The following is a 14,039-nucleotide window of genomic DNA, read 5'->3' on the forward strand; positions in this document are numbered from 1 at the left end:
CAGGAGACACACTTAAGTTAGGACTGTCTGAGGAGAGTTTAATTAGGGGATGATTTACCAACATGGAGCAGAGTGTAGAGAACCCTGAGTAGTAATGAACCTCTGGAAGAAGGGTGGTCACTGGGACCTGGGAAGAGGAGTACAGGGAGGGCCGCCTTGACAGAAGCAGTGATCTCAGGTGGAGGCCACAGGACCCCACGGGGTGGGGGGGGGGGAAGTCCCTGACCTCTTCTCCCTCCCTGCAGCCCTGAAAGCCCTTGATAATGTCCACGCAGGCAGCCTGCTGGCTGCACAGCAAGGCCGAGAAGGGGGAGGTGGGTCAGGAGGGGCAAGGATCCTGGCCAGTGGTCAATGCAGTTTAGGAAGCTGGGGCTCTGCCCGCTTGCTGCGTGGTCTGCTGGACTTTTCACTTTCCTGTGCTGCTCTCCTCATCCGAACCTTTACTGGCCGGCTCTGTGGGGTACAACTGGCCGGGGTTTCTGCTCTTGGCTGTGAGTTCCCTCCCGGGGGTCTGACCATCCATAGCCCTGGCTGGGCTCCCAGGGCAGATCTGGGGCTGGGGGGCAGAAGGTGGGCCTGGACTCCTCTCAGTGCAGCAGCTTCTCCCGGGAATGCTCCCTGAGGATGTGCTAACAGGGCAGCGTTGGACAGGGATCGCCATTTCCACCATCAGTGGGGCCCCTCTGCTGTGGGCCCCTGTTGTGTGCCACGCCCTGAGGGGACAGGAGCGGGCAGGTCTGGCCTAGCCTTGGGGTTGACTTTGGCCATATCCGTCCAGAGGGAGTGGGTGCCTCTCTCAGATGACCCTGAATGTCCCAGGCTGGAATCCTGGGATGCTCAGGAGGGCCATGCCCTGAAGGGGCTTGGGGTGACTGCTCCTAGAGAGTGATTTGGTGGGCTGGAGGTGGGCAGGGCTGGGCTGGGTGCCCACCAACCTTGGCCCTCCCCCTTTTCTCTGCTCCCATCCCCACCCTCTTCCCCACCCTCTTCCCCACCCTGACACCCTGGGCAAGCCCTTGTGTGCGTGGCTGGTGGTCCTTCCTTTGGAGGGCTTGCTCCTCTCTCGTTGGGGACACCCCACCTACTGTGTACCCTCCCACGGTGACAGGTGCGCGGCCAGCGCTCGGAGCGCTGTCCCCGGCGGCTTCCCTCCGTGCAGACGGGCCTGCTGTGGCGGCAGCTGTGCTGCGTTCTCCTGTCCCCGCTGTGCGGGCAGGGCCCTTCCTCCAGAGGGGGCTTTGCTCCGTCTCTAGGATCTGGGCTTCCCTGTCAGCTCTCCTTGTGTAACCCTCCTTGAGGCTACTCCCTCATCCGTTTGAAACGTTTCAGTTGTATGTGCCGGTGAAGCCACACCTGCGTGTTCCTCACGAGGTGGAACCACCTCCGGAACCTCCTCAGGGTTAGGCCGGGTCCCTCCAGTTTTCCTCATCCCTCTCCGCAGCGGTTCGGCCTTTAAAAGACGACTTTGGCCCACTGACCGGACCTGGGGCTGCAGGTGCGCGAGGTGTGAAGACGCTAGGTGTCCCAGGTCCCTCTTCACCCGGTGCCCATACCCACCCCGCCCACCGGCTCCCCTGCGCCCCGCCCCTCCCTTCAGGCCCCGCCCCCGTACCGCCCCGTCCCCTCCACGCCCCGCCCCTCCGTGTCTGTCATCTCGGCTCCGCCGCCCGGGCTCTGCGGGGCCCTTCGGAAGCTCCGCCGCTGAGGCTCCGCCCCCGAGCCTCTCCTCTCTGCTCAGCCAATGGCACCTTTGACTCCTCGTAGTTCCGCCCCCGAAGGGCCCACCCCTCAGCCACCGCCCCGCCCTTGGGCCCCGCCCCTTTAGGCCACTGCGCATGGGGAACACGCAGGTCCCGCCCCCGCCCGTGGCTCATTGGCCGGCGCGGGCGGCGCGGGCGGGGGCGGGGCGGTGCGGACCGAGCAAGACGGCCGCCATCTTGCGCAGGGCCAGAGTCGGAGCGCGCGCCTGCCTGCGGCCCCTGGAGCTTCATCCCGCAGCGTCCTAGCCTGGCCTGGCCCCGGCCCGGCCCGACTCTCGGCCCGGCCTGGCCCGGCCTCCCCGCGGGGTCGCGCGGCCGCCCCGGGGACGATGAACGGAGGATAAATGGTGCCCAAGGCAGACAGCGGTGCCTTCCTGCTGCTCTTCCTGCTGGTGCTCACGGTCACCGAGCCGCTGCGGCCAGGTGCGCAGCGGTGGGGGCGGGGGCGGGGGCGCGGGCGGGGCGGGGGGGCGGGGGCGCCGGGACCCCCACCTCGCCGGGCCCTCACTTCGCGCTCGGCGGTCGACGGAGCGGGAGCGATGGGGGTCAGGCCGGGGGCCGAGGGGGCGGCTCGGGGCACCTGGTCACGGTTGCTCGGCCTGGGAGCCGCCGAGCCGGGCACCGGGGGTGCTCCTGGTCTGTGACCCTCAGATGCTTTTGGAGCCCCCGGGGGCTTGCGTTTTCTGAAGGAAGCCTGTGGTGAGGAATCGGTATCGCGGCAGCAGAAGGTCCGGACGATCCTTATCTCTGTTCCTGATGTACCTCCTCCTCCAGCGAGAAATCAAGACCCCAAATGCAGGGCCGATTTATCCGTCAGACACAGGAGGCCGGGGGCCCAAGGTGCTTTTGGTGGACTGTAAAAATGTTTTCTTTTACAGTCAGCAGGAAAAAGCCCTAAACTTTCAAGTTGAAGGAAATACTGTAACATGCACATTAGTTTTTATACCGGTGCAGTTGAAAAGTGTGGTTCTTGATTTTTTTTTTAAATGGAGGAAGGGGCCCATGAAGGCAGAAGTGGCCAGGGCTCCTAGTGTGGGTGTTGTAAGACCTGGGTGTGTACAGCAGGTACGTGCTCCTGCCTGGGCACGCTGCACCTCTCGCTGCCTCTGCCGTCTGTACGGAGTGCTCTGCCTCCTCCCCAGTGTCCACTTGGTAGCCAGGACCCTGGCCCACACTCAGCTGGAGTGTCCAGCGATGCTTCTCTGGACGGTGGGGTGACTGGTTGTGGGGTGGCCTTGGTAGGAACGGAAGCCAGCACTTGTGGAGGAGGGTGCTGTATGGGCTCTTGGGGACCAGAGCCAATGGATTTGTGGGCTCTTGTGATTACGTTCTTTAGAAAACATGTTTATACCTGTGGAGAAGTGAGAGTCATCCCGTCTGACTTCTGGGTCCCGATTTTGCGCATTATGTCAGTGGACTCTGAGGGGTGAAGCCACACGTCATGCATATCTTTCTCGGGGTGCCTCTAGTTCCGGGTCCAGCATCTCCTGCTTGGGTGGATGGATGTGACCGATGTCCCCAACTCCTTTTCCATCTGTCCACATATCCTGCCAGCTGGCCAGCAGCAATTCAGAGTGTCTTGGCGTGGCTCCCCACCTGCCCATCACTAGGGATGCTCAAATGAAGAGAATATACCCTCCCTGTAGGAGTGCTCTTCAGGTGTGAAGCAGAGATGAGGTAGCGGCAGAGGTTGCCAACCCTGTGCCCCTGCAAAGCAGGGAGGTGCTTCAGGAGGCCTCACACTCGGGTCTGAGTTGGGGCAGGGGGGTGGCTCTGGTTGAGGGAGCAAAGTTATCCTATTCATTCCATGACTCCTCACATCAGAACTTTGCAGCAGCCCCTGGTGGTGTCTTGAGTTGCCCTGCAAAACCTGGGGGGCTCCAACTGGCTCCCTGCGTTTGGTTGGGCAGCAAGGTGGGTCTCACTCTGGGTCAGATGTTCTCCTTGGGTACCTGTATGTGCTGTGTCCTTCCAGGCAGGGGTCTGCTGGCTGGCGCCTGGGAGGGGGGCTTTTCTGGTCTTAGTCTGCATGCTTTTTCTCAGAGTCCTGGCTTAGACCCACACTGGGGTGTGAGGAGGGAACCAGGCACACCTGCTTCCCAGGAGGCTTTCTGCCAGGTGGAGCACTTTTGGCTCCCCTGATGAAGGCTAGGGTGTGAGGCCTTTCACAGAGTGGGGCAACAGGAAAGTGCTGAACTTGACCCTCCGCCACAGTGTCTTTTATTTTTTATTTATTTTATTTTATTTTATTTTATTTATTTATTTGGCTGTGTTGGGTCTTTGTTGCTGTGCGCGGGCTTTCTTTAGTTGCGGCAAGCGGGGGCTAGTCTTCCTTGTGGTTCACGGGCTTCTCATTGTGATGGCTTCTTTTGTTGTGGAGCACAGGCTCTAGGCATGTGGGCTTCAGTAGTTGTGGCACTCGGGCTCAGTAGTTGTGGCTCGTGGGCTCTAGAGTGCAGGCTCAGTAGTTGTGGCGCACGGGCTTAGTTGCTCCACGGCCTGTGGGATCTTCCTAGACCAGGGCTCGAACCCGTGTCCCCTGCATTGGCAGGCGGATTCTTAATCACTGCGCCACCAGGGAAGTCCCCACAATGTCTTTTAAATGCATGTTTGATCTTGGTTGATTGAGGACACATTATATGCCAGGGGCTCTCAGGTGGTCCCTGTGGGTTAGATACTGTTGCTACCTCCATTTTACAGATGGGGGAAATGAAACAACTCATGACACCAGGTGGCTGGGATGAGGTTTCAGTCCTAGAAGTCTGGTCTGTCCGCCATCATGCACCCTTGGCTCTCTCCCTTCCAGCTGTCTGTGTCCTGCCTTGTCTGTCCTTAACCCCAGCTGTGGACCCCCAGGCCACCTCTGTTCCCCTGATCCACCCAGTGGTTCTCCAGGTGAGGGTGCAGAACTTTTTCCATCTGAATACTCTGATCTGAGGGGTAGAACCAGCCCTCCTCTCAGGTCCCTGCTGTGATCAGGCATCATGAATGACAATGGTGTGTGTTGTATCCTCTGGGGCTGTGGTGAGAAAAAAAGGGTGGGGACCTCTTCGAGGGGTGACAAACATGGAGGGGCATTTGGGGGCCACTAACTGCGATACCATCTCAGTGACCTTTCTCCATCTGCATCCCAGTCTCAGGGAATGCAGCATCAAGTGCTCTTTCTAAAACTGTGTTTTTCTAGCTTCAATTATGAAAGGAAATCCTGCCGTGGTTTTGGCCACAGCTCCATCCAGGATGACCCCACCATGTACTTGCCTTCACTGAGTGAGCTGAGGCTGCAGTTCTGGAAGAGCTTGTTTTCACCTGGTTGGCCTGATAGGGGAGCAGGACTGGACGCTGTCTTCCTTGTGCTTCTGGGAAGCTGGCTGGGAGAGGCTAGTGATGTGCATGAGGTCACACAGCTGAGGAGCAGCAGAGCTGGGGCACAGACCAGGGTGTGTGTGGGGGGCTGGCTCCTAGTTCAGGGTTCTGTCCCCTACACCACTCGGGACCCCTCCTGCTGGCTGTGCCGAACTGACAAATCCTCAGTGAGCCGGCCAGCGCCTGCGGCCTCTGGAGTGGCACATGGGTTAGTGAACAGGAAGAGGGGGGATATTTCACAAGCAGACGTGGCCAAAGCTCACAGACGGAGCTGGAAAGTGGAGTCTTCCCGGGGCTTGCCAGGCGCCTCCCGAGTTTGGAGGCCCTGCTCAGCCCCAACCCACAGCACTGCAGAGCTTGTCCTGCTGACAGATGGGGCTTTGGGCCTGACACTTGGATTCTTTTTACTTGGAAAGTAGCATAATAGACTTTCCAATCTCACTAGCTAATGAATTGTTCTTTTTTTTTTTAATAAAGAAATCTTTTGCTGGGGAATGGTTTCATACTTACAGAAGAGTTGCAGGGAGAAAATTAGTGCAAAGAACCCTGCGCATCCTCTGCCCAGACCTCCCTGTTAGCATTTTGCCTCATCTGTCTTACCCCCACTCTCCCCGCCCCGAGGGCATATGTGTACGTGTGCACATGTGTATATATGCAGGTGCACACGTGGTTGTTTTCTGAACCATTTGAGAGTAAGTGGAAGATGTCGTGACCCTTCCCCCCATCACTCTGGCCAGTGCTGAGAGCAGAGATGAGCAGTGATGCCTCCCTGCCTGCCGCCTGCTGTGTGCGGGTGCCGTGTCGCCGTGGCGAAGGGGAAAGGCAGCACTGCGGCCAAAGCTTGCTTGGCCCCGGAGCCTGAGTCAGGGGTAGAGTTTCAGTTGGTGGTTCTGGTCTCAGGAGTGAGGGGTGTGTGGCTGCTGCACTTTGGCTCATGTGTGTGCACCTCTGTGGCTTCTCTGGCCCAGATTGCTGTCGCCGCAGCCCTCCCTGGTCCCTCTCAGGCCTGGCTTTCCCCCACCCATGAGCAGCAGCACTGACTGGGCTGCCCTGCACCGGTGGGGATCCCATAGCTCATGCTGTCCTCTGCCTCCCTGGCACTGGGCACAGGTGCGACACCTGGTAGTTGACTCTGACTGCAGTGTGTCAGTGACAGCGTTTAGGAGCTGGGAGACAGCAGGGGACCCACTAAACGTCTTTTCCTCCAGCTGCTGCTGGGCTGCTCCGTTGTCCCTGTGCTTGGTGTCTGGGTGCTGAGGAGTTAGTGAGCGGCCCTTTCCCCTTCCAGGCTGCGGAGCAGGCCAGTGATCCTGAGAGCCCAATTTTGAACCGGTAGTTTGTTTGCCAGTCAGAGTGATGGGTGGGTTTGCAGTGTGGTTATTGACCTGGATTTTTTTTTTTTTTTTTAAGGATTTTTATTTATTTATTTATTTATTTATTTGGCTGTGTTGGGTCTTCGTTTCTGTGCGAGGACTTTCTCTAGTTGCGGCAAGCGGGGGCCACTCTTCATCGCGGTGCGTGGGCCTTTCACTGCCGCGGCCTCTCTTGTTGCGGGGCAGAGGCTCCAGACGCGCAGGCTCGGTAGTTGTGGCTCACGGGCCTAGTTGCTCCGCGGCATGTGGGATCTTCCCAGACCAGGGCTCGAACCCGTATCCCCTGCATTAGCAGGCAGATTCTCAACCACTGCGCCACCAGGGAAGCCCTGACCTGGGATGTTTCGTGAAAGAGGTCACATCTTGTCCTGCCGCTCCAAGCTTGGCCCCGTCGGCCTCTGCAGGGCAAGTCCAGGGGAGGGTGAATGGCCTGTGGGCCATGGTCAGAGCGTGGTGACCTGGGGTCCCAGAGTGTTCTGGGGCTTCTGGGCATCCATCTGGGAGAGAGTAAAGCCAAAGTCTGGGGTTGCTTCCCTGGAGCTTCTGCTGGATCCAGGCGAGTCCAGGGTGGTGGTTTGAGAGCAAGGAGCCTAGTACTGCGCTGTCCAGGGCCTGGCCCCGCTCTGCTGCCCACTCTTTGCCTTCTCGTTGCCTCAGTTTTCTCATCTGTGACATGGACGAAATAACAGAGCGTATGTACTTCGTGGAGATATGAGAATGAAAGTGGATTGGTATCACGTACAGATGTAAAGCAAATGCTCCATAGAAGCTGTGAGCATTATCCACGAATTGCATTCAGGGAGTGTAGGACCCCCTGAGAGCATGGACGTGCCAGCACACGAGGACATATTTCTCAGGAGAGCCCCCCGAATCTGAGGCAGCGAGTGCAGTGGCTGTGACCAGTGCCTGACGCTTCGTAAGCGCTGAGTCCAGCTGCCGCCGGAGGTGGGGGGTGGCTTGCCCAGAGCCCCCCAGACAGTCACAGCACTTTGGACAGGGCCAGGATTGTTCACGATGACATGGTTTGCTCTTTGTCACATGCGTGCTGGGTCTCCCGGCCTGGTCTGGCACAGAGTGGGCACTCAGAAATCAGTTATTGAACAAATGCACAAATGGCTGTTTATATTTTGACATAAAGAGCAACGGCTCCCTTTGCCAGTGGGCCTCGCAGCTGCCCCGGTGGGGGTGGCGAGGACCAGGGACTCGGGGCGGTGGGGAGGAGGGAATGCTGCAGAGCCAGCTGGCCCGGGCCTCACGCTGTTGGGGGGAGGATCGTTCCTGCAGGCGTGAGCTGCCCTGAGAGGTGAGGGCAGGTGAGGCTTCTCATCGCTGTGGGTCCTCACTGAAGAAGCTCACCAGCCGCCCAGGCGGGGGCTGCGAGGGGCTGGGGGGGCAGGCTGCCCCTCCGATGGCCGTGCCCTCTGCCCAAGGACGTGGCCCGCCCTTCCCAGGCTGGCGCACTACACTGGCCTCGCTCAAGAGCCGGTGGGTGTGGGGTCCACACACGCTTGCCTCTTGCCTTCTTTCCCTCCTCTCCGCCTGGCGTGGCTGTCACTCCAGTCACCAGGGCTGGCTCTTGTCCTTCATGCCCCTGCCCCTTCCGGTCCCTTGCTGTAGGCTGGCTTCCGGGCCCCTGGCAGCCAGCTGTCAGTCCAATCAGCTTGTCGTCTGTCTTTCTGTCCTCAGCTGTTGACAGCTCCGTGTCAGACAGCCGGGGGCTGAGAGCAGAGCCCTGTGTGGATACTGTACTACAAGGGCCTCCGGGTCCACCCTGAGCTCCTGCCCTGCTGGGAAGCCCCCTTCCTCCCTGGGAACCCTCCTTTGGAGTTGGTCGCTGTGGGGAGGATTGCCTGGGGTTCCCTGAGGCACTGGACAGGGGGCAGGAGCCACCTTGAGGGCGTCCCAGAGGGTCGGTCTGGAGACGTAAGGCTCCAGGACCCCCTGCTCACTTGCCACCGGGTCTACTGACGTGGAGGCCTTTTCATGTGTCACTGGCGACTTCCTAGGGTCCCTGGGTCGGTCAGTTACCCACAGAGCTTCATGGTCATATGAGATGGGACGGGAGGCCTGGAAGGGCCTGGAAAGGATGCGGCGGGCTCTGCAGCAGCCGTCTGGGGGTCTGTTGGCCACTTCTGGAAGGGAGACGTTCTTCAGATTCTCTCCTCCACCCCATCCGTGCGAAGGATGTGTGTCCAGACCGGTGTGTGAGCCGTGGGAAAGCCCAGCACAGTCTGGAAATATGATGGCGAGGTTTTTTTCACACTTATGAAAATTCATACATAGATTATTTTACGTAAATGGAATTATACTTTTTTTACAAGTTTTTTTTTACGTTTTCATTTGACAGTGTTTTGGAGGTCTTTGTGGGTAAGTCCATACAGCTTTACTTCATTCTTTTTTCTTTTTTTTTAAACAAGGCTTTATAAGAACTTTCCTCAGTCTTGTTTTGCCCGCGGGGCCTTCTTCCAGGCGACCTCTTATCACAACTTTTCCTCAACCCGAAGCTGCAATTTAGAGAGCTGCACGGTTGGAGATGGTGGCAGGTGCTGAGGATCTGATCTCGTGGGCTTGTCTCAGCCTAAAACCATCTGCAGCAGCTCCAGGTGGACTCGTGGTTTTTACGTGTATTTATGCTGTAACTCTAATTCGTGTGCTTATTTACCTAAATGACATAATTTCACCAAGGATAATTTAGACTCAGAGTGACCATTTAGAGGAACTTTGACATGAACAAAATTACTAGAGGAATTTTGACATGAACAAAATTACTCATTTGTGAGGTGTCTTACGGGTAAAAGCGAAACCAAATCCTAAGATCCAATGATCTGCATGTTTTATTGGCATGAAGAAGCCTTAATTCCAAAAAGAATTAAGATTTCAAAGTATCTTCCTTCAGAGGAAGGCAGAGGGTTACCTCATTCTTTTTCCAAAACATTTTTAACTTTGAAAACATTTCATGCTTCTAGAAAAGTTGCAAAAATAGTACTTGGAACTCCAGCTATATACAGTTCACTTAAATTTACTGATTGTGACATCTGACTCGTCCCACATCTGCACGCTTTTTGTGTGTGTGTGCGTGCGTGCACGCACGTCCAGAGATGAAATGTATCTGCACACACAGACATGACCCTTCATTTCTAAGTTCATTTCGCCTATTTCCTAAGAACAAACCATTCTCCCGGAAGCACGTTTAGGACTGCTAACACGGGGGTAGTACCATGAGCCATATCCCCACTTTGCCAGTTGTCCCATTCACCACACATTTTTTTCCCCCCAATCCAGGATCCAGCCTGGGATCATCTGCTGCATTTAATTGTCATGTGCATTTAATCTTCTGAAATCTGGTACAGTTCCCTAGCTTTCTTTGTCTTTCGTGGTGTGGACTTTTTAAACAGTACAGGCCGGCCATTTTTTGGAATATTTCTCCATACGGGTTTATCAGATTGTTTCCTCGTGGTCAGATTCAATTGCCGCATCTTTGGCAGGAGTGATCCCCCGAGACATTGAGTCCCCTTCAGGGCGTGCATCCTGGGCACAGCTGGCAGCTTGTCCCAGGAATAGCCTTGTTAACTGTGGCCATGTGGTGAGGTGGTTTTGACTGCATTTCTCGACTGGAAAGGTGGCTTTCTTTCCCCCTTTGTGGTCGGCAGGTACTCGTTAGGGAGACAGATCACTTGGCCCAGTGTGGGGTTTTTTTTTTTTGTTTTTTTGTGGGTTTTTTTTGGCTGCATTGGGTCTTCGTTGCTGCGTGCGGGCTTTCTCTAGTTGCAGCGAGCCGGGGCTGCTCTTCATTGTGGTGTGCGGGCTTCTCATTGTGGTGGCTTCTCCTGTTGCAGAGCACAGCCTCTAGGCTCATGGGCTCAGTAGTTGTGGCTCATGGGCTTAGTTGCTCCGCGGCATGTCGGATCTTCCCAGACCAGGGCTCGAACCCATGTCCCCTGCATTGGCAGGCTGATTCTTAACCACTGCACCACCAGGGAAGCCCTGGCCCAGTGGTTTTAAGCATCTATTGTTGATTCTTGCCTGAATCAGTTACTGCTGTGATGATTGCTAAATGATGGTTTTCTCTTACTCCTCTTTCATTTATTACTAGTCTACTGTAAAAAAGCTTGTTCTTCCTCTTTAACATCGGTATGGACTCATGCATTCTTCTTCTTATTCAGTGCATGATAGTCATTATTGTCATTCATTTTGGTGATTATATTGCAGTTGTTTTGGGTGGTGGGACCCCTTCAGGCTGGCTTCTGTATCCTTCTGACATGCCCCAAGCACTGTTAGACATTCCTCATTACCAGGCTCACCTTGTATCTTTCCTGCCCCCAGCATTTTTCCACGGAGCATTGGTTCCTTTTAGTGGGAGATGGTATTCTTGGAGAAACCAAGATTTTGGTGCTAGGCGTGTTCATCGCCAAGAGGACCTTGCTGCTGCTAGACCTTTTGGTCCAGCTGGGGCGTGTGTCCATCTCTGTAGTGTGGGCGTATGGGTGTGTCCGTGTGAGTCTCTGTTTATAAGCTCATACTGTATCTTCAGTTCCAACCCAGCATCCCAGGGTCTTGCTTCCTTTCCCTGGTTCATATTGGTATCTCCCTTTTTCTACAGTAGAGCTGGGGCTTCCAACAACATCAGTAGATTTACTATTTCCTTATTCCCACAGTGCACAGAGAACCATTTCAGGAGTGCTATACCTGTTACCACTACCAGCAGCAGACTGACTAAGTTAGAGTTTGGGATTTTTTTTTTTTTCCAGCTCTTTTTTTGTCTTTAGACTGATGGTATGTACTCAAAGTACTGGGTCCAAAAGCTATTTGGATTAATCCTCTTCTCTTATGTGTGTCTGTTAAACAGTTAGGTTCAAAACTGTATTGATTTGAAACCACATTTATTAAACAAATAATACTGAAAAGTATTTACTATAATCTCATTAGTATACCAAGCTTCTATTTCATCACGCTAATTGGTAAGGAAACATTTCTTTTTCCAGTGGGTTGTAGTATTTTCCTGAGTAAATTAAAGTATCATTTTAGGAGTAGATATTTACAGTTTTAACATATCAACTCTCATTAGTATATATTGCTATTTGCTTAAAATATTTTTTCCAGTTTTGCTTCTGTGGTATGAAGAGAATTATATATGTTGAGTAGACAACCAGTCAGCATCACTGGAGAGAAAGGCCAAGTAAAATTTATAACGATTGAATTATTTAGATTTTAACATTAATAAATGCTATTAATGTTTTTTATTTTGTTACCTTAAAATCTTCTGATGGAGTGTATTAGAAATTACTTTGTGGGACTTCCCTGGTGGTCCAGTGGTTAAGAATCCGCCTTGCAATGCAGGGGATGCCGGTTCAGTCCCTGGTCAGGGAACTAAGATTCCACATGCCGTGGGGCAACTAAGCCCGCACGCCACAGCTAGAGAGAAGCCCGCGCACCGCCCGCGCACCGAAACGAAGAGCCTGCGTACGGCAGCGAAAGATCCTGCGTGCCGCAGCTAAGACCCAATGCAGCCAAAAATAAATAAATAAATAAGTATTTTTTTTAAAGAGAAGAAATTCCTTTGTAATACTAGCTTCAGTTTGGTGTCCTGGATTGGATCCTGGAATGGAAAAAGGACATTAGTGGAACAAGTCTTTTGCCTGTCCTTGAATTGGGTTGTTTGTTTTTAGGCTGTTGAGTTTTAGGAGTTTTCTGTATATTCTGGTTACTAACCCCTAATCAGATGCATGATTTGCAAATGTTTTCTCTTATTCTGTAGGTTGCATTTTTAGTTTGTTGTTTCTTTAAATTTGATGTAGTCCCCTTTGTCTACTTTTGCCTTTGTTGCCTGTGCTTTTGGTGTCATATCCAAGAAACCATTGCTAAATCCAATGTCATGAAGCTTTTCTCCTATGTTTTCTTCTAGGAGTTTTATAGTTTCAGGTCTTATATTTAAGTCCTTAATAATTTTGAGTTAATTTTTGTATATGGTATAAGGTAAGGGTACAGCTGCATTCTTTTGCACGTAGATGTCCACTTTTCTCAGCACTATTTGTTGAAGAGACTATCCTTTCCACATTGTGTAACCTTGCTACTCTCTCAAAGATCATCTTACCATATATGTGAGGATTTGTTTCAGGGCTCTCTATTCTGTTCCATTGGCCTATATGTCATTGTTTATGCCACTCACTGTTTTGTTTACTGTAGCTTTGTAATTTACTATGTTTTGAAATCGGGAAGTGTGAGGCCTCTAGCTTGTTTTGGCTGTTCAGGGTCCTTTGAGTTTTCACATTAATTTTGGGATGAATTTTTCTCTTTTGGCAAAAAAAAAAATCATTGGCATTTTGATAATGATTGCGTTGAATCTGTAGATTGGGTAGTATTGACCTCTTTTTTTTTTTAGAAATTTATTTATTTTATTTATTTTTGGCTCTGTTGGGTCTTCATTGCTGTGCGTGCGGGCTTTCTCTAGTTGCGGTGTGTGGGCTTCTCATTGCAGTGGCTTCTCTTGTTGCAGAGCATGGGCTCTAGGCGTGCAGGCTTCAGTAGTTGTGGCTCATGGGCTCTAGAGTGCAGGCTCAGTAGTTGTGGTGCACGGGCTTAGTTGCTCTGCGGCATGTGGGATCTTCCCGGACCAGGGATCAAACCTGTGTCCCCTGAATTGGCAGGCGGAGTCTTAACCACTGCACCACCAGGGAAGTCCCAGTATTGACCTCTTAAGTCTTCCAGTCCATGAATATTGGATGTCTTTCTGTTTATTTCTGTCTTTTTTTTTTTTTTTGGCTGCACCATGTGGCATGTGGAATCTTACTTCCCCAACCAGGGATCGAACCCATGCCCCCTGCAGTGGAAGCATGGAGTCTTAACCATTGGACCACCAGGGAACTCTGTATTTGTGTCTTCTTTATTATATATTTTTAAATAAATTTATTTATTTTATTTATTTATTTTTGGCTGCATTGGGTCTTCACTGCTACATGTGGGCTTTCTCTAGTTGCATTGAGTGGGGGCTACTCCTTGTTGCGGTGCACGAGTCTCTCATCACAGTGGCTTCTCTTGTTGCAGAGCACGGGCTCTAGGCGTGCAGGCTTCAGTAGTTGTAGCACGTGGGCTCAGTAGTTGTGGCTCGCGGGCTCTAGAGTGCAGGCTCAGTAGTTGTGGCGCATGGGCTTAGTTGTTCCACAGCATGTGGGATCTTCCTGGACCACGGCTCGAACCCGTGTCCCCTGCATTGGCAGGTGGATTCTTTCTTTCTTTCTCTTAGTTGGTCCGTGGCATGTGGGATCTTCCTGGACCAGGGCTCTAGCCTGTGTCCCCTGCATTGGCAAGTGGATTCTTTCTTTCTCTTTCTTCCTTCCTTCCTTCTTTTCTTCCTTCCTTTCTTCCTTCCTCTCTTCCTCTCCCTCTCCCTCTCTCCCTCTCTCCCTCCCTCCCTCCCTCTCCCTTTCTTTCTTTTAATATCTTTATTGGAGTTTAATTGCTTTGCAATGTTGTGTTAGTTTTTGCTGTATAACAGTGAATCAGCTATATGTATACATATATCCCTATATCCCCTCCCTCTAGCATC

At 53.1% G+C, this 14,039-nt stretch overlaps 1 protein-coding gene across 3 annotated transcripts in view; it reads left to right on the forward strand.

Moving 5' to 3' along the window:
* The first annotated feature begins 1,908 nt into the window (after positions 1 to 1,908).
* Positions 1,909 to 14,039, forward strand: part of DGCR2 (DiGeorge syndrome critical region gene 2) — a 72,702-nt gene continuing 60,571 nt past the window's right edge. For all 3 annotated transcript variants that reach the window (XM_057526704.1, XM_057526702.1, XM_057526703.1), the window contains exon 1: positions 1,909 to 2,183. Coding sequence is in view for 2 of the 3 variants with exons in the window: in XM_057526702.1 (XP_057382685.1) it covers positions 2,105 to 2,183 (79 nt within the window). In the remaining variant the exon portion in view is untranslated. The remainder of the gene's footprint in view (positions 2,184 to 14,039) is intronic.

This window comes from Balaenoptera acutorostrata, chromosome 13 (assembly GCF_949987535.1).
Source record: "Balaenoptera acutorostrata chromosome 13, mBalAcu1.1, whole genome shotgun sequence".
Taxonomy (NCBI): Eukaryota; Metazoa; Chordata; class Mammalia; order Artiodactyla; family Balaenopteridae; genus Balaenoptera; species Balaenoptera acutorostrata.